Source organism: Thermobia domestica, chromosome 11 (assembly GCF_964235325.1).
Source record: "Thermobia domestica chromosome 11, izTheDome1.hap1.1, whole genome shotgun sequence".
Taxonomy (NCBI): domain Eukaryota; kingdom Metazoa; phylum Arthropoda; class Insecta; order Zygentoma; family Lepismatidae; genus Thermobia; species Thermobia domestica.
This window is the reverse complement of record NC_137464.1, coordinates 142,180,674-142,199,179: the sequence shown is the minus strand read 5'-3', so window position 1 is coordinate 142,199,179 and position 18,506 is coordinate 142,180,674. Positions and strand designations below refer to the sequence as shown.

General features: G+C 37.3%; 1 protein-coding gene across 5 annotated transcripts in view; it reads left to right on the top strand.

Annotated features, from left to right (window-relative positions):
- The window catches only part of Sptz (zinc finger FYVE-type containing 26 spastizin), a gene marked incomplete in the record, with an annotated part of 1,794,825 nt that overhangs the window by 32,059 nt on the left and 1,744,260 nt on the right, over positions 1 to 18,506 (top strand). For all 5 annotated transcript variants that reach the window (XM_081731160.1, XM_081731159.1, XM_081731161.1 and 2 more), the window contains 2 exon segments: positions 1,342 to 1,511; positions 14,803 to 14,998. In XM_081731160.1, coding sequence (XP_081587286.1) covers positions 1,354 to 1,511; positions 14,803 to 14,998 — 354 coding nt within the window.

Sequence of the window (18,506 nt, the reverse complement as noted above, 5' to 3'; positions counted from 1 at the left end):
TTTTTTTTTTTTTGTTGTTGTTGTTGTTGTTGCGAGTGCGAGGATATTCCCATTTTCTCGCATATCCTCATTGGATCAATTGTTTCTAAAATAGTTACGTATTATTAATATCTGTCCCTTTTAGTATACAGGTCATAATTGTGGGTCATCAACATGCAGATGTAATGCTTTTATTTCCTTTCATCCACTACATTTAGTCCCTATTGTAGTTATGCAACCACGTACAACATATCAGAAGTCCCTCGCCATCTTAATCCTGTTCAAAATATCGATGATCTGTCAACGACTTTGTGTTACTTGATGGGACGTTGTTCCATCTGTCATGAATTGGATCCACCCGTTCTAACGGAACATCCGAGACCCACACTTCCTGTGGGGAACTCCCTTGCGCCGCCACTGAACTATTCAGAATCATGCATTTTTGGATAGAGCAGATTACAAGTCTAACACAAAAACATGGAGCCTAAGCTCAATAGCTAATAGTTTAGGAGATATTCGCCTCCGAAGTTCATTTTCCCACGGTTTTGGATAGTCCTAGCTCTGAAAATATGGAAGTTTGACCACGGGTCCATATGAAAATAAGTTTAAAAGCAGATCTTCGTTTTAGCATATCCTGAGAATTTTCTGCAATGATGCTGCCTGAATCGACGCATGTCTTTATATCGTGCTTCCTGAGCTTCTTTGCTCAATAGTCCAATGGGAAGTAATGCAGCAGTAATTATAGAGGGACCATGAAGCAAAAATTTATGCACAGACGCAGGCATGTAGTACCACGGATACTTCTCGAAGAAAATCTTGGCAGTCTGAAGAGCATACTCATCGAATGCAGGAACATTTATGTCAAATCCACATGAAATAACTCCCAGCACACTACCAATCTCTCAATAAGTGCCTCGTCAATCCCAGTAATTGCTGCTGACAGACTTGGATCGTGGAAAAATCTTTGTGCCGTATTGCCATCCACTTCATCAGGTTTGGGTTGGTCCACCAAAAGACCCATTTCAATTTTGAATTTTGAACGTATCATTTCCTTTCTTATTGTGAATATTTTGTAGTTGTTTTACATCACATTTTATACTTTACCTGATATTAGCCTTCTGGCTTGCTATTGTCAACGACCTTAGATACATTATTAAATAGTTATTAATCTTTGTTACTGAAAAATTGGGCCATACAACAGTTAATCAGTAGCAGTTACGCGATTTTTTTTTTTTTAATGTGTTACGTTTATTTTTGTGATCTAGTTTGCGAACAATAAGTATTACGTATCAAAATGAGTTATTTGCGTATATGAATTTGACAAGAACTTATTATAATCGTATCGTATTTTCTTGATTGCAGAAATACAAAAGGATGGGCTTTGTTTGTGTTAAATTGGAAGAACTCACTTTTTTTATTCATCGAGGAGTATGGAGTATTGCTGAGAAGCTATTGAGTACATGTACAAATGCACAAGGTTGTGTTCTTGTAGATTTATTATTGGGTTTGGCAGCACATCCTGTAGACACCAGGTAAATATTTGACTTTTAGAAAATTCACAAATATTGTGATTTTTATGTGTTACATGGATCACGCCATGTCAGGTGAACAATATTTTTGTGAGCTTAGAAAGTGGCCATCTCTGGTTTTATTCGTATTTGGTTAATTTGCAACATTTTGTAAGAACACTAAAACTACAATAAGATATGTTAAGGTAAATATCCAGTGATGCAGTAATAAAACATACTGACGACTTTCTCAGTAAGGAAGGAATATACAATTAAGGTAGCAGGCACGGAGACACAAGCTAAGCCTCTTTTCTTATGAATATGTAGCCTAGAGCTTCTATCAGTTGATAAAACTTTATGACATAAGAATATTGCACTGCGACAACAATTTTAATTTACTGTTCGGTAATTTTTATGAGAAATAATTGCTGCATACATCTTATCTGTCCAAAGCTAGTAGGTTGGGACATAAGGATTGCACGATAGTCAGGATCTGAGAACAGGTACTTGCAGTTTATATGCATGATTACTTTCGAAATCAAATGTTGGAGAAGGACATAAAGATAGAGAAACATCATTTTTGCCGTCTTCGCTCTCTCATTCTTGTCCTAAACTACACCAAGCACCAGGGTTGGCTAGTTTAAACCAAGGTGGTTTAAACCAGCTGTTTTTTTTTTTTTTTTCAAAAAAACCAACTGGTTTAAACCGAAAAAAAAAGAACGAAAAATGTTTAAATCGTGTGAACTTCATGGTGACGTTTCCACATATCAAACCATCCGCATTACATTTATTTACTTTTCATCTTTTAATCAAGGGGTCCCGTGTTCAATTCTCGGTCGAACCACAACCCATCTTTCAAGTGTAAACCAAGTAGCGATTCGAGGTGTCTCTTTAAGCGAAAGTCCTCTCCGTGATAACATTAATATTTCATAATTATTTTAAGCCCAAACATACGAAATGAAACCAAAATTACATATTTCTACTTTAATGACTGCCTGTTGCTTTATAAAGAAGCCAAGGTTGCTTAAACATATTTATAGAAATTGGCAAAATTTATCAACTGCCTACGTAGCTTCCAACATCACCTTGGATTTGACTTTGTTTTAATTTTATTGAATGATACCTGCATACCAAATTTGTAATTTAATACCTCAGTTTTAGCGTAGTGATCATGATACGTTGACCTTAAAATTTTACACACAAATACATTTAAATAACAGGATTTTCCCTATGGATAAGGCGGGAGTTTCCCGATTTATATATAATTCTGTATAATGTTTTTACTTGTATAACTGTTTATCTTTTTGTCCTTCTGAAGAGACTCTTGACAATTATATTAACAAGTAGGCTTATGTAAAGATCAGTACAACGTATTTTTATCAAGAGTCCTTCGTGAGTGAGTCGGCAATCGCATTTGTGACCAATTAGCCCCGGTTTCGTGTCCAAATGGACAATTTCTCTTGGATGTAAGCCGAGAAGCGGTTTGGATTCCGCTTTAAGCTTATGTGACCTCTTCCAGCATAACCTTGTTGTTGCATAATAACACCAAGGCGAAATAAACTAATTTCTGTCCATATTTAATATAAATACAGAGAGTATTTAAACCAAAAAAAGCCTCGTTTAAACCAAAAAAAAAAAAACGGCTTTAAACCAAGAAAACCTTTTTTTTTTTTCCAATAAAAACCATGGTTTTTGCCAACCCTGCCAAGCACCCAAATTGTCCTCACACGTTACAAATTGTAATATTTTCTGTGCGGGAGTCGGTAGAGTCAAATCTACACGGACTTTAGTTCCCTCAGTTATTTTGTTACAAATGTCTCAAATGCTTATACGAACTATGTAGAGTGACGTTATAACAAAGAAGATCAAGTAAAATCTTTGAATGTTTTCCTAAAGATCGTTGTGGGGTTTGATAACATGAATGTCCGGAGAACTCTCTAGCCCACAGCAAACGGGACAGGGACTCAGAGCTCACAGCAGCCTTAAAGATAGGAAGGTCTCTCTAGCCCACAGCAGCTGGGGAAAGTATATGGCTGATCATTCCTATCCTTGCTTTTATTTCACTTTCGCGTTTCATGTCATTACTAACAGTACTACCCAGGTATCGAAAACTAGTCACCTTTTCTATCCCCCCCCCCAACTTCTATATTTTACACTGATCCCTTCGCTCCGATCACCATGGCTTTTGTTTTCCTAACACTTATTTTCATCCCATATTCTTCACAGCCCTTCCTCAAGTTTTTTACATCTTATTGATTTTCTTTTCCGATTCCGCAACAAGCGCCATATCATCTGCAAAGTGCATACACCTAATCATTCTACCTCCTACCGAAATGCCGACTTCATTATGTAAGCTCTTTTTTACTATCTCTTCTAGATAGGCACTAATAGTGTAAGCGAGAGACAACATCCCTGTCGAGCTTTCCTTCCTATTGCACACTCCTCTGTCATTTCCTCTCCTATTCTAACACTTCCTGTTTGGTTCATATATAAAATTCTTGAGAAATGAAATGAAATCTTTAAGTTTTACGTCCCACGGGTATGCCGGTTAGGCTAAAGGAGACGGTGATAATGAGAAATAAATGAAATGGTGGAATGAAGAAAGTATGAGGAAACGGGAGAACCCCAAGAAAACCCACGAGCTAGAATTCTTGAGAGTCTTCGATCTTTCTATTTCAACCTAACTTTCTTTAGAACTCCAAACACGCGGTCTAAAGCCTTTTCTAGATCAATAAATAATACACATTTTTCTCTTTCTCTATAAAGCTTTCATCGATCGCCCTTAGTAATCCAGTTGTATCTCTTATGCCCTTACCGGTTCTCAACCCGAACTGTTCCTTCTCAACCATTCCATTTGTTTTTCCATACAACCTTCTGTTGAGATCTAAGCAGAATCTTGGCTGCGTGATTTATGAAACTAATAGTTCTATAATCCTTGCATCTCTCTGTATTCGATCTTTTAGCCATCGGTATATCAAAGCTGAACAACAGGCGACGCACATAAGGCCGGAAAACGAAATTACGGCGCCAAAAATAGAAAAAAATATTGTGATGAAACTAATCAGAAATGCCTTCAAAATAGTCCCTATATACCAGTCCATGATGTACCGTAAGAATTTGTTTTGAGAACGCAACACAGTAACCAGCGTATGTGCGCAAAGTCGGAGTTTATTTCGAACGGCGAACTGCAGTTAGTTGTGGCTGAGTTGCTGACGGAGAAACAGCTCGTGCTAAATTTTCCCAAAGTGGCAGTAACAACATTTCAATACGAATATTGAAGAGTTAGATATATATAGTGTACATCTAAAATGACTGTGAACCTAACAAGTGAGCCTAGTGTAAATACAGTACAGGTAGTATGATGGACTAGTGCGGTGTCGAAACAAGGAAGAAATATTTACTATACAGAGAGTTATAAAAAAAGTTCCAAAGAGTACCGCGACTATTCTTGGACAATTCGACAGTATATCTTATATCGAACATAGAACAGGAATACACACGTCCCCCCTTTTCCCCCTTTCCTGATTGGAGCGTATTGTTTACACACAGCTGTGGCAACGATCTGTGAAGAACATGAAAACTAAGAGAAGTGAACTCTTTATAGTGTTATTTAAAGAGCATTTTTACAATAGTCTTCATTAAAATGTAATGAACAATTATTACAGTATACATTAAACAAGTGGTATCAGTGAACTTGCTGAACAACGTGGAAATAAACTGAAAACTGTAATGAAAGTATTTGTGTCAAAGGTTTTGGCAAAATGTCGGGCATGTAATTAAATGTACGAGTGGGAAATAAGCATATGGAGTGACTTGATCAAGACGTAACACTTCCGGTGTTACAACCATCACCGCGTCCCTCAACAACATCACGGCTTTAGGAGCAAATGAGAAGAGAAAGATCAAGAAAAGTGTTCGAAGAGAGTTTGCAACGAAGTAAGAAAAGATATGTGAAGGAAATTGTAAAGAATACCATTTCCGAAAAGCTGTGCTTGTATGTAGAATCAAGTTTGGTGAAATCTGGCAAGAGTACTGCAGCCGAAGTTGTGAAATTGGCGATCCAGTCTTCGCCTAAAAGATTGAAAAATATGAAAACGATCCATGATACATCATCTGCTACTATATGACCGTGCAACCCTGACGAAGCTTTAGGCCTTCTAGTGGATCTTAGCTTGCCAAAAGAAGATTATAAATAAATGAGACTTGGAGCAAAAGAAAGAGGATCAGATATTTATCTCTCATATCTAGCAGAGACAAAGAAGTGTTATCCTGCAAATATTACGGTAACTGAAAACGAGGCTGTGGTTCCACTGCAAGATGAGCTCTGCATTTAGTACAAGTACAGAGTGATGTGATACTGCAGAACATTTCGGAGGACTGTGATATTATCGATGTTTATTATAAATTGGGCCTAAATGGTAGCGGTGGCCACAGCATATATAAACAAACTTTCGCGAATGACTCCTAATACATGGATTCCAACATACTTTTATGTACCATTGTGCCATTGTACGTGTGTCAATCTAATTGTAAGAACACAACAATATTTTGGAAGAACATGACTCCATCATCAACAAGTTAGCGCCGACCAATTGCCTCTAAGATAAAAAGAAAGAAAAAGGAAACGGTTCACAATGTGAAATCAAAGTATGACGAAGTACAAACACAAATATTGCAATTGCAGCTAATAATCGTTCTCGGCAATAAGACAATAAAATTTAATCATATTCCGCATAAAGGCATATAGGTGTAGTCATCTCATGATGATTTCTGAGCAGGATATTCAATAGAATCAACTTTTTTATTTTTGGCGTCGTAACTCGATACTTTGGCCCTATGTGCGACGGTGCGACAATGTCGCAGGAAGAAAATGCGGTCTGCAGAAAGATTGACTAACCTCTAGGCGAAAATTACTGCCTTAGAAAGATTGTTTACTCTGTAAATAAATATCACGGTTGCAGAAAGATTTTCTTCTCAGTAAATAAAACACGATTCAGGATAATTCAATGTTTCATAGTCATAATAATATACCGCTAAACTTGAGAGACGCGAAAGGAAGAGTAAGCGATATTTACAGTCGCCAATACGAGCGCTACAGTCGCAGGTGCTACAGTGCATGCAGCCGAGTCGATATCCTAACAGACTACTGCCCCTTGGCGGATGCTTGCCGAGCTATTGCGCATTGCTTGGTACCACTGTGTCGTGGTTATAACGTTATTCTGATAGAAAGTGGATACTCAGGACGATTTGTGGAAGAAGAAAAGAGATGAAAGATGGAGAGAGTCTCAACTCTACGACACCCCTGTGCAAAATCGCGGCGAGTCAAAATGTAAACAAAAACTTAATTGAAACGTCCATGGCCGTCCCTATAAATCGGAAATGGTGAGAAAAATGTAAAAACAGGAAAGCACGTGCGGCATTATTTTCAAAGTGCGATCTAAAGTAAAAGCGTTTTGTGTCAGGGCCCCCGCAAGGTCCCAAGTGGGTCCAACTCCGAGTTTTCAAATGGCAAGAAGGGTTAAGTAGCACATCGGTTGAAAGCTGTTGTTAAATAAAAGAAAATGGAACAAGTCCCGACTCTCTACGATAACTCTGTGCAAAATAACAGAGGGTCAAAATGTAAACACAAACTTAACTGAAAAATCTATGGCCACCTTGAATCCAAGATGACCGCTTAAAACCTATGTCGAAAGTACCTAGGTATAAGCACTCCAAACTGCTGAAGAAAAAAAAATTGACGTGAATGATCAGTAAGCGTAGGTGACGAAAAGATACGAAATGTTCAAAAACACGACGTCTTGATTTCAGAATGCCGCACTATGTTCAGTTCAAATCACGAGCTGGAGAAACGAAATGTTGTATTTACAATTGAGGCGTATAGTTTCTAAATCCGCCATCTCCAATTTTCAAAAAATTAGATAAGTAGATTTACTGGTATTCCTTTCCATGCCCGACACGATGAGAGAGATTTTTATCATTTGGTAGTTATAATGAATGTCCATAAAGCAGGAAAGTCTTTCTAAAAAGAAAATTTGATCTCACATAATCTCTGAGTTATCGGTTTTTCCTGTTTTTCTCGAAACATTTCGTGAAGGAGATGGCGGATTTAGAAACTATAAGCCTCAATTATTGACAATAGTAGATATCCACAAAAAGTCAAAGACGTACCATCTGTAATCCAATATGGCTGCCATCGTAAAAAATGACTTCGTATATAAATGCTAACAATTTTGTTGTGTTGCATCTGACAATCACAGCTGACAATGAAGTTGCATCTTCATTCATTCGACCCATTGAAATAAAGAAATCTACGAGTGACCCGACCAAAGTACAGAAATTGTTGCTAACAGGCGGCAACTCTAACCACCGCAGCAGACGATTGGAAGCATCATAGAACTGAGAATACTGGTATTATTTATTTATTTATTATTGAAATAAAGAAATCTACGAGTGACCCGACCAAAGTACAGAAATTGTTGCTAACAGCCGGCAACTCTAACCACCGCAGCAGACGATTGGAAGCATCATAGAACTGAGAATACTGGTATTATTTATTTATTTATTATTTCGATTAATTCTTATTTGTTTGTTATTCTCACTTTCATTCTCTATCCTGTGTATCATACATAAATTTGTCCGTCATTGTGAACTCATCTTCTTTCATTTCACAACAGCTTTCAAACAATGCCCTACTTAACCCCCTTGCAGCCCCCGCCAAGTGAACTTTGTGGTGGACAAACACCGTGTGCGTGGGTTTTCTCGAGGTCCTCCCGTTTCCTCCCGCTTTCTTCATTCCACCATTTCATTCATTACTCATCATCACCGTCTCCTTTAGCCTAACCGGCATAACCGTGGGACGTAAAACTCAAAGATTTAATTTTAACCCCCTTGCCTTCGAAACTTTTGGGTTGAACCTCACCTGGGACCCTGTGGGCTCCCTGGGCAAGACGTTTTTCCTTTAAATCGTTCTACTTTGAAAATATTGCCACACGTCCTTTCCTGTTTTCATATTTGTCTCACCGTTTCCGATTTATAGAGGGGGGAGGCATGGACGTTTCAATTAAGTTTTTGTTTACATTTTGACCCGCCGCCATTTTGCATAGGATTGTCGTACAGAGTCGAGACTTGCTCCATCTTCTTTCATTTCACAACAGCTTTCAAATGATGTGCTACCTAAAAGCCCCCTTGTCATTTAAAACGTTCGAGTTGGAACTCGTCTGGGACCCTATGGGGAACTCTGGGGCAAACTTTTTTACTCCAAAAACTGTGCCTTTGAAAATAATGGTATACGTATTCGCAGAGTTTTCCATATACCCAACCGTTTCCGAACAAATGACCCTGTTCAAACTATTGTGCCAGCTAATAGCGTTTACATTACAAAATATGTTCTAACTCACGCTATCCCGACCGGTGATACGTATAACTTAGTTATTCGTCTAGTTATACATATCAAATGCAAACACAATTGTCTCGTTCAGATCTCAGCGAAGCCAGTCCATGACCTTCCCTTGTAAGCACCGCACACCGCTTCTCGGTATTACCACACGTCAATATGTATTGTGAACAATAGATGTTTCCTCTGTTTTGGTTGATTGGTTGAATTGGGGTTTAGCGTTCCTTTCAGAACCGAGGCTATATAAGACGTGCATCTACAATTTAACGTGAGTTTCGAACCACATGAGCTCACTCCGAGAATCTAATCCAGGCTTCCCGCACCGAATGCATGTACGCTAACCATATAGCCAAAAGGGAACTATTTTGTCTCGATAACCGTAGGGGATTTAAACTTGTAGACTCGGTCCTCATTTGTTTGTATGGGAGAAACGTTTGTGCTGAAGTTTTAATTTTTATTATGTGAAGAAGTCTTCTTCTGTATCTTCTATCATCCCACAGCAGCTGGAAGGGAATTTTTGTAACCTGTACATTTTAAACTCTAAATTCTTTCTTTTATTGTTATCCGTATATACATTATGCAAAAGTAGCCCTGTTGAAGTCCAACGTCCTTTGTTTTTGTTATCCTTATATAGTTTTACATTCTATACAAGCTGCCCTGTTGAAGGTTAGTGAAGGTGAGCGTCCGACAATTAGGTTGAAAACTCATTAGCCAAAGGATCTTACAGTGAGTATTTTTCTTCCTCTTCATGAGTATGATTAGAAATTCAATTCAATATTGTACGTAAAGACATTTGAGCAGGGGCGTCATTTCAGACTTTGCTTGGGAGAGCAAGAGCACCATTGACATAAGAATCTCACGTTTCGTATTAGTGTATTAGTAGACAATCTACTAAAGCATATGTACTCCTCAAACTCTTGGAGGGGAGGCAATTGTCCCCTCTTGCCCTCCCTAAATGACGCCCCTGCATTTGAGCCCAAAAGATAAAAATCTAAGATTGATAAAGCTAAGTATAAATGAATGTCATAGTCAAATAACATTGAATGTCGTGTAATGTTTTAATATTTCTATTGCATGAATAATTAAATGGGTTTGAAGGGAGCAAATACCTGCTTCTGAAATTGTTCTTATTTTTAATCCAGTGATTTAGAACACCACCAAGCTTGTATTCTAATATTCATGTACGATATAAGTAATAATTTAAATTTACTTGTTGCTGGTCTAGGCGGTTACCGCTTCAGCCGACTTAAAAGCTATCTCCGCATTTAATTACCTTAAGGTAAGGAAACTTCTAATAAATGTGACTGGTTATAAAATGGATTATGTTTATATAAAAGTAACCATGAAAGTTCTGTCGCTTTTTGTGAAAGCATGTGTTCAAGTGGCCCTCACACCGTGAGTTGAATGTTAATGGAGATATGGCGAAGGTCAGTTGTTGGTATTGGTATATCCAACATACTACGTGGTTGTGGTAGTTCAGTTACATCGTGAACTTGCGTAAGGACAGACTGAATATGGGACCTCCACGGAGCGTCATAAGGGCGTGTATGCTGTACAAGTTCAAACTGGGGTCAAACTCCGCTGCAGCGGGGCCGAAGATATGCAAGGCCTTTGGTGAGGGTGTCGTGATTACGCGGACAGTGCAGCAGTGGTTTAACAAGTTCAAGGACGGTGACGAAATACTCGAAGACGCACCATGTGCCGGAAGAGCAACACATGTACAAAATGAAGATCTTCAGGCAGTGTTACATTATACTTAAGTATAATGTATCATGGTCCGTGAAATTTTGAACCCCTGTATATTCATGTTCATGCTTAGCTTCAGAAAGACCATTGAAAATTATTTTAAATAACTATTATATTTTGAGTTTAGCTTTAAATTGTAATATTCTGTCAAAATAACATAGAAGTGCTGTCCATAAAAGTACATATTATATTTTATTAATATTGCATATTTTGTCCTTTATTATTATGTTATGTGGGTTCAAAGGTGTATATTTTGTAGTTTCTTATAGGTTTTGTATTATTTTCAAGTGAATTTAGATGTAGGGAATCTTCGCAAGAAAACTAAAAATTTAATCCTGTAATTTCTTCAAAAACTTTTCATTTCGAAATTCGGCCATGATGTCTTTTGGCACATCCCTTTGTTTAGGTATAAATTATTTCTCATTGGAGCAGAGAAATCTCAATTTCATTTGAGGCTCATTCCAGATTTTATAATTTGTTCGGCTTCTTTTGATATGTCGAGATTTTAGGTGTTATCCTTTCGTTGCGTCCCCAAAAAACCAATTAGCTCTCTTCCCCTTGTTATTCTTTGTCTTTTACCTAAAGCCGTGTTGGAGATAGGACATACAATTCAATTTCTCGTCGAAATTGTGCAGAATGTGGAAAGTTTTGTGTAAAAGTCTATGAAAATTATTGTGACTGGTGTTAAATGGTCTCTAATTTGACAAAATAAGAAATTTTGCGGTGATGCAGTGCTCAATGGACGGTGAGGTGAAGAATTAAACAAATTAGCATCGCCGTATAGTGGCTGTCGAGAATAGGTATGACAAAGATGGATATGTCTCCTTAAATTTTTTGTATGCACAAGATGTGGGATTCAGTATAGAAAACCAGTGCAGGTAAAAGATTTTCCTGTTTTCTTTGTCTTGTCAGATGTGAGGATATACGGAGAAGTCGGCAGTAAAGTTAATCATTGCATGGAATTTTAGACTGTTGTACTTTACCTCTCCACATGGAACATTAAAATTGGTTTAGCGTTCTTTTAACCTCAAAATTTTGTTTGGACTGAAGTGATGGCTTACATATGCGTATTGTTCGTGTATGATATTGACATTCAGTGCTAAAACAAAAGTTCTGTTTCCCTAGAAACTGCGATCACATCCGTCTATCATGTGAACGCGGGTCCTACTCGGATGAGCGGGGAGAAGGGGTCTCAAATAAAATGATTCGATTGTCGCAATAGACAGGCTTGTACTCCTTGTGAGTGCAAGTCTCATCCCAATATTATTTAGCAACATTTCAATAATGTAATTCCATAAGGAAAATACTTCACTCGAAATTACAATTTATTTTTGAGAAACAAAGATACTATTCCTAACGTACAAAATTTTCAAACCTCTTTTGATTTGATGGTAATGAATCCAAATGAAATATTTAAAATTCCCAATTACGTGTCATATGTACTTTGAAAACGTGGTGCAGATATACTTTGTGAGTGCATCATGGTATCCTCTGGCAACAGAATTTCTTTTTAATAGCTCGTGAACGTTATCAATCTTGTTTAAAGAGAAATACCGTATTTATTAAATTTCGACTGATATATATAATTTCTTTTGTCTGATCAGTAACGTTTACATTACTACATCTTTGTGACTCAGGTGTGATGTGGGGGCTAGGAATGTTAAATGTGTGAATCTTTTTTTTCTATTGTAGTAGGTTAAGTTAGTTTAGTTTAGGTTAGGTTAGGTTAGGTGTAGGTTAAGTTTTACTATGTGTTGATATATATTATTTTTACTGTGTCAAACTATGTCTGTGATGAAAATATGAAATAAAAGACATAACGAAGATAAAATGCTCCGTGCATAGAGCGCAGGTGGTGAAAAATGCACGTAAATACTGCCGCCGGAGTCACTGTGCAAATACACAAAGGTAAAATCAATTACGGTAAACTTTATAAGTTCTAGCCCACCAATCACCTGCTAAGTAGTTACATAAAGGAAAATGATTACGTAGATGAATGTCGGTTTAATGTCAGCTTTGTCATTAGTAATATTGATTTTCGAATATCAACATTTTTATTTATTTATTTATTTTATCATTATTCCTCGAAAAGTATTCGTTGCCAGATTTTCCTGTTAAACCTGACATCAAATATCAACTTGTAAAAGCGTTAATATGAATGTTTTTTTAATTTTCTCTCCAATATTGTTCAAGATACAGCTGTAGCATTTGTATAAACCCACAAAATGTTTCTTCAATAAAAATGTGCAAGTTGTAATCTGACAATTTTCTTTTCAAGTAGAATTGGGAATTTAAAATGTGTATTAAGCTCGAATAACATATACAGTAAAATCTAGATATGTAGTCAAGGTGCAAAATGCATGAGCAGTATCAGAGGTATTTTAACTTTCAGTGGAAAGTGAGATTCCACAAGTTTCGAGTAAAAGTTTTCTTGGTGCCATCGACCTAAGAGACGACCGAATACTGTGAATTTTATTTTGAGTTCTCTGGAAAATTTTCAGTTTAATTTTTTTTCCCGTTGCGCTAAAAAATTTTGTTTTGGAAATTGTGGATTTTTTTTTCCTGGTAGGGCATTACACACACACAAAACATCAGATTTTCCGTAGTCCTCATTGCCAGCATAACTAGGAGTACGACATCCTGTGTCTGTAGTTTGTGGTTCGCAACCTTTTTCACGAGGGGTTGCGGATGATGGACTGCAGGCCTAAAATGCCGAGCTGTGAATTGTGATGGAAGAGGCTCTGGAATTATCTTCTTTGGGCAAATTTGAGTTCCATTTTCCGGGGACAACAGGTTTGGTGAATGGATCGGTGATTGTTGGTAGCATGCCTGCACGGGGCACAGTAGGTTCGCGACCACGAGTCAGTGATACATTTACACAGTCCATAGTCCTAAGGAAGGTGAACATCATTCCACGTTATTTTATTAGTTCCACCATTATTTTATTTATTTACATAATGTGAAGTTAGTTTAAATAATATATATATATATATATAAGTAAAACAGCAATTGAGGCGAACAGTGGCCAGACATGTGAGGAGCTGTGACTACAATTCAGTGTGAGTGGAGAAACCATTCGGCAGCAGCTTCATCAACTTGGGAAAAACTACAAGTAGGGTCGGGGGGTCCCACATAATTTGACTCCAGCCAGAAAGCAACCGGGAAGACACTTGTGCTTGTTTGCTGTCTTGTCTGAGGAAGGAGCCGTTTCTGGACTGGGTGTTGACATGTGATGAGAAGTGGGTCTTATACGAAGCTCCACGGTGCCGTCATCATTGGTTAGCGTCCCATGAGCCGGTTCCAAAACAGCCGAAATCAGCACTGTATGCACCAGAAGATCATCCTGTGTGTTTGGTGGACTGCTTGCGACATCGTACATCGGGAACTGGTACCAGCTGGTCAGGACATAAATGAAACTGTGTACTGTCAGCAGTTGAGCCATGTTCAAGAAAAACTCAAAACTCTGGAGCGAGCACTTCTGAATCGCAAAGGGTTACCCCCTGTTACAACACAACCCTACGCCTCACGTTGCTAGGATGACCCGGGACATTATTTTGCGTCTTGGATGGGAAAAACTATTGCATCCCCCAATCTGTCCGGACATTCCACCGTGGATTTTACCTTTTCCATTCCTTGGACAATCACCCTAGAGGACGCCAATTTAAATCCCTAGTAGAGGTGCAAAATGCATTTGATACCTTCTTCGCTTCACGGCCCACCAAGTTCTACCGCTATGGAATCCATGGGCTCCCAGAACGTTTGCAGAAGGTCGTCGATGTTGATGGGGACTCTTTTTGATCTTCCATATACGCGTTAAGTGACATATGGATGTTCGAATGTGGTTGATGAAAAAGCGGCAGAACTTTCTTGCTACAGTCCGCAGCAAAAAACCTGCAACATGAGCATGTAAATTTATTGTGAAACTACGCTTAACAGCGCAGGGAATCAACATAACTTCTAAGTGGCACGAATCATGCCACGAGAAACCTCGGCGTCCTCCCCTGCACACTTATTTTGGAGCAAAAAACTTCGTCGTTTCACAATAAACTTACATGCTCATGTTGCAGGTTTTTTGCTGCGGACTGTACCTTTGTAGCTAGTAATAATAATAATAATAATAATAATAATAATAATAATAATAATAATAATAATAATAATATTTATGTTTTATTTCAGTTCACCAACATGGATAGTTCATAGCCCATTACAAGAAACGTGGCAAGCAGTGACGTGCATTGAAAGATCCAACATTATTGATGCAAGCTGTATACCAAATGTAGATATATCAGAAGGATTCAGCCTCAAATGCATGGCTGAATTTCAGATGAAGTTGCAAAGTTTACGTTATTTGCGGCAGGCAAACTGTTTCCAGGTACACACACAACTGCTTGCAGTAATGATTTGAACAAAATTTTGAAGCCTGGTGTTAAAACCAGAGATGGCATGTGTCAATGAAAACTTGACCCAATGACCCACCATAAATCAACATCCACCGTGGCCCACTGACCCACTACTCACCGTGACCCACTCTGACTCACTACCCAGTATGATCCACTCTGACCCATGATCCACACCCTTTTCTCTACTGACTAAAGAGGTTACACTTGTAATAAAACAAGACTGTGAAATTATCACTCATCGGTGTTTGAATTTTTACTTTCAATCGCTCAAGCACCGCTCTGTTACAATACCTTTGGATCTGATCTTTACGATATAGTCTACAATGGTAATGTGTTTGTCATGGTCCTAATTACGATGAATTTAAATTTAATTATCATATATAATTATTTCTTTGTTGGCTTGCAGATACTTTGTAGTGGAAAATAGGATGAAACTTGAAAGTCTCAAATCAAGGTAAAATAGACCAATATAAAGAATTAAAAAACAAACTAAAATTTTTCATATACTTAAGTATCCCGTACGAATTTAAAATTCCCAAATCATTAAGCTTGCAGTACAAATTTTATGTCCATTTTTCTCACAACTTTATGGCTTGGTTGCCTTATGCTCCGAATGCTCCATATAATAAACATAAGCTTCAGCAATTATTATAATAAAAAGCAGTGGATATAAAATGCTAAGCACGGTAGATGTTGTTTCTCAATTTGTTTCTCAACTAATATTGACCGTTTTCGATTATTTTTACAAATCAACCCACTACCAATTTGCAATATTTAGAAAATGCCCCTCCCCCTATAAAAGAGAATTTTAAAAATGCTAGGACGTACTCTAATTATTTTTAATAAAAAGTAAATATACTAAATTTCAGCTCTTTTAAGTTGAACGGCTTGTAGGATACTCAATTTTTCGCAAAAATTCGTACTCCCACTCTTCCCTTAGAATATGTATTATAGTGAAAGCAATACGCGTATGATAACTTCCCAGTTGGAATTGCGGCCTAACTAAATCCAAAAGTCATTTCCTTTGACTTTGCAATTTGACCGTGATGATCACGCACACATAGTTACATTCATTTTTATATATATATATATAAAATTAATATATTACAGGTGATTCAAAATTTTTTTTTCAGTACTTAGCTCCTCTAAAAATTCACAGCCTACATCTCAAAAGCCAAGTACTAAGTTCTATTACTATTGTTACAATTGCAAATATCAAAATCCAAAAGTGCCTGAAGTTCTTTTTTCATTAGAAACAAATGAAAAAAGAAGAAAGAAGATAGACGTCTTGAAAATAAAACGTACACAAATTCACCACTGTTTAGAAGATGCTGTCTACAATGCACTGAGCGGAATGGATCAATGGGTCGGTGGGTCATGTCCTATTGACCCACGAGCCACTGACCCACTCCATATCTGGTTACAACTTTCTTTCTTCCAGTGCCACTATATGTAAGATTCAATGCTAACCTGGAAGTATTCCTCTGTGACTAGGATTATCCTGAATTATTATCTCTATTTCGAGCATATATATCTCGAGTCATTATATTTGTCCACTCATCTAACAGTGGTTACATTAGTTAAAAGTTAAATTTGCATATATAAATGGCTCAGTTTTCCTCAAAACTCACATACATAAATAGCAGCAAACTTATATACTCAATACATAAATAGCGGTAAACTTATATACTCATTACATAAATACCGAAAAGCTTAGTAGCCAAGAAGTGGATCAATGTTCAACTATTTTCAAATTCAGTAAGTTTTATTTACAAGTTCTAAACTTCTTGCTTGTAAAGGGGGTTAAATAGTATAAAATAATAACAGTGAATAATTAAAAATAGTAATAATGATAGTATTAGAGGTAAGATAGGTTAAGGTTGACCGAATCAATGACTGATTCAGAAAGAGGCATGAGGACGCCCCCTTCTGAAAGGAAAGCATAATTCTTTTTTTACTAATCAACGAGAGTAAATGACAAAACCGTGTTTGTGCCATATGCTCCATAATCTACTCTCACTTGTTACTACAAACGAGCTAATATCCCAAAGTATTACAGCGGGTAATATTTTGCGTCCGCTCCGAACTTTCCATCCTTTTGCGTAAGAATGAAGAGATAAACATCCTCCGTGGCCCAGTAACAATTCCAGAATGAGTTGCACCCCCATCAAAGAAATATAAATATGGTTTGCTTTCATTGACAGGATACAATAGTACTTTTTCTGTCAGTTTATTAGACTAATAATCTGATCTTAGTGTATTGTTACTACAAAATATCTAATATCTACAAGTGTTACAGCGCGTAATATTCTGCGCTCCCTTCGAACCTAACATCCTTTTATGCAAATATGAAGAGATTTAAAGTTTCCGTGTCCTAGTGACGGATCTACAAGGGGCTTCCCCCTTCAATCGAATATAATGTATAACTCACTTTCGACAAAAGTATTTCTCTGTCAATATATGAGATCAGTAATCTCACTTTCTCACTTATTGTTACTACAAACTAGCTGATATTTTAAAGTGTTACAGGTGATAATATTTTGCGCCCCCTCCGAATCTTCAATCCTTTTCCTTAAGAATGAAGAGATATAAATTTTGAGGCTGAAGAACTTACTGAAAGAGATATAAGAATTATTGGAGGTGCTTTTTGTGTGGCTACACCCTATATCTCATTCTGTAACAGTTTTCACACAATTTGCGAATCACAACGCAACTCAAAAAATACAACAAATGATTAACTGCAGTGCCGGCTGTCGCAAGCTGATATGTAAATTTTACGTTGCATTGACGCAGACCCCTACGAAATGATAATCCTCCGTCATCTCTGGCACCAAAATGAACGTAAAGCTTTACGTACTGGCCAGAGATATTTATTTAAAAATAAAAGCTAGACTTCAAATCGAATTATTTAGAGGTTTTGAACAAGCGGTAGAAGAAAAGCTACAACATGGTAAACTGTGAAAAACATACTATTTTAATCAGTTACCTTTCAAACTTCTGGCATCGCTCTTGTTTCAACAGTAACATGTAGCTAAATTCACTTCGTACATGCAGCTGAACAGGGTTTCTCCCAGAATTTTTTTGTTGAGGAGGTAAAATCAAAGTGCAAAAGAACTGCACTAGGATACTATCTGTTAAAGGACGTATTCTGCACACGAACGACAGGCAATCGCAGCTTAATTAGTTGTATTGGTATGTGAGAGAGAGTTGGTGAACTCTGGGAGACTAGCTAAACAATTTGATGTTGTCCCGTTCTTTTTTCTTTATAGAGATTGACTTATGAGGAGACAAGAAGTAAGATATGTGTGAAATGCACGTAATTCCTTGTATTCTTTAAGTTGTATAAAGATACAACTTATTTTCACTTCAGATGTTAATTGCAATTTTGAAGCGTTGAGAAACTAGAATCCATATGGTGCATTCAAAATATTGTTTTCCTTTCTGAGTATAACGAAACTAGGCATGTCCGTTAATAAACAA